The 1948-nt window shown below is 56.8% G+C and overlaps 2 protein-coding genes across 2 annotated transcripts; both read right to left on the reverse strand.

The window, feature by feature from the left end:
* Positions 1-21: 21 nt before the first annotated feature.
* Positions 22-398, reverse strand: SPRG_18401 (hypothetical protein; the record flags this gene model as incomplete). The annotated part of the gene is made up of 1 exon (XM_012357840.1): positions 22-398. A coding segment is annotated over one exon (377 nt), but the record flags the coding sequence as incomplete, so codon positions are not given.
* A 286-nt stretch (positions 399-684) lies between these two features.
* Positions 685-1353, reverse strand: SPRG_18403 (hypothetical protein; the record flags this gene model as incomplete). Its single annotated transcript, XM_012357841.1, has 2 exons — positions 685-1115; positions 1164-1353. The coding sequence occupies 2 exons, from the start codon at positions 1351-1353 to the stop codon at positions 685-687; spliced, it is 621 nt and encodes a 206-aa protein (XP_012213231.1).
* Positions 1354-1948: the final 595 nt, after the last annotated feature.

Here is a 1948-nt window from a genome sequence, read left to right on the forward strand (position 1 = left end):
AACCAGGCGGCGAGGCGCAACGCGGCCTCTGCGCACTGCACTTCGTCGTTGAAGTCGACGGTTCTGGGGCCGCCGCGCGAGAGCGACCGCTGGCGCCGGCGCGGCTTTGGTCGGCACTGAGCTGGACGCCGGAGTCGAAAGTATACGAGCAGTGGCACCGTAAGCAATGCAAGGAAGGCCTCGAGAGCCAACGGAAACGCGCCGGCCCACACCTCCAAGAGGACAAGGTAGACGCACGAGCAGACGAGGCCAGCGGCATGCAGCGCTGTCCATGCGACCGAGATATCGCTGACGGCTTTGGTGCGAACGAGCCAAAGAAGCGGGCGAAGTGCGCAGAGCACGAGAACGAGCCCGCCGATGAGGCCAACGGCACTTGCAGCGACGACGATCGATGCCATGGCGACCTTAGATTTTGCTCGACACAAGCCGTTGCAAGCGGTAACTCGAGATGTTGTCGTAACGGCAACAACAAACGGCGCTAAGCGGGGAAGGCTACGTAGCCATGCATACAGTACAGTACATATAACGACGCCTCGATTCTCTTTGCCTGGCTACTAACAAGAAGGCGCACCGGTGGGTTGGATGAACGAAGGGTCCTATATTCCCAACGCGTTGTTGCAAGCGTGATCGAAGAGCACTCGAACAAAACGTAATAGAAAAATCATGAGTCAAAGTTGCTTGACCTTACGCCTTTGCCTTGCGTTGCCGAGCGACAGCCTTTTGAGTCGTACCTGACTTGACAGGCTTTGTCTTCTTGACTGGCTTCTTTGTATTGGTCTTCTGGACAGACTTCTTTGTCGTCTTGGCCGGCGAAGGCGCGGCAGCGTGGGTTGGTTTCGGCGTCGTCACGGGCTCGAGGTGCGAGGTGTCAATGGGCATGCTGTGCAGCATGTCAAAGCAGCACGTTTGCCACACGTGGCCGACCTCAAAGTGCTCGATCCACTTGGGATCTGTGTACTCGACTTCGTACACGCCTTGCTCTAGCTGCCGCTCCTTCTTGAAGCCGCTGTAGACGAACGTGGCATTCTGCTTTAGCGTCGCCGGCGCGTACGCCGTCTGCTCGACGCGCTTTACAAACGTGTGCGCGTTCGCAGTCATCCACGCGTGATCCAGTGCTTGGCCATTGGACGCGATAGCAAAATGCTCATTAGCACTCGAGAAACCTCTGTTGGGACCCACGGTGGCGTACGAGGGGAAGAGGAACCGGCCGTCGTCGAGGAGGAGCACGAAGAAGGAGGCGTCCGATGGCAACGTGTGGCCGCCGTCGTAGTAGACGCTGTAGACGCGGAAGACGACGATGCACTTGCCCCGATGGACGCGGACGACGCGGACGCGATAAAGGTCGGTGGCCATCTTGATGGCAAATGGCACTCTGCGCGCCATCTTAGATGCCGAGAGTGGCTTTGAGTGATGGTCGAAAAAGACCTACATTCGTAGATTTGGCATCTCGATGCGCGTGAGCAGAGACTTTCACCGTCATCGCCGATAAGCTACATTTTGATGAGGCAAATCAGACTTTTCATCCGAGGCTTCCTGGCTTGGTGGGTCATGGACAACTAACGTCCAAGCGGCGTTTTCCGGAGCATTTATGCAGCTATTGTCGCCGAGGCCAGAACGCAATCGCATGGGGAGAAGAGTCTTGTTAGACTGGTTGGTGGGTCACAATGAGTGTCCAGTGACGAGGCAGAGCGTGGAGCTTGAGCATGACTTGCTTGTGTCTTGGACGTTAACTGTTGCTGCCTTGTCACAACGGAAATCGCGGTTCGGTCAACTGCTTACGATGGCGCACTTGCTAGGTAAAAACACAGCTTCACCGAGGGCAAGGCTGCAGCAGGGTGGTAACCGGTTCGTGCGGACGGCCAAGAAAAACAAACCAAGTCCAAGCCGATATAGTCCTACGGACAACCATCAGAACACCGGGCCATTATAACGCAGCTGGCCAGACCGA

Source organism: Saprolegnia parasitica (assembly GCF_000151545.1).
Source record: "Saprolegnia parasitica CBS 223.65 unplaced genomic scaffold supercont2.1173, whole genome shotgun sequence".
In the NCBI taxonomy this organism is placed as follows: domain Eukaryota; phylum Oomycota; class Saprolegniomycetes; order Saprolegniales; family Saprolegniaceae; genus Saprolegnia; species Saprolegnia parasitica.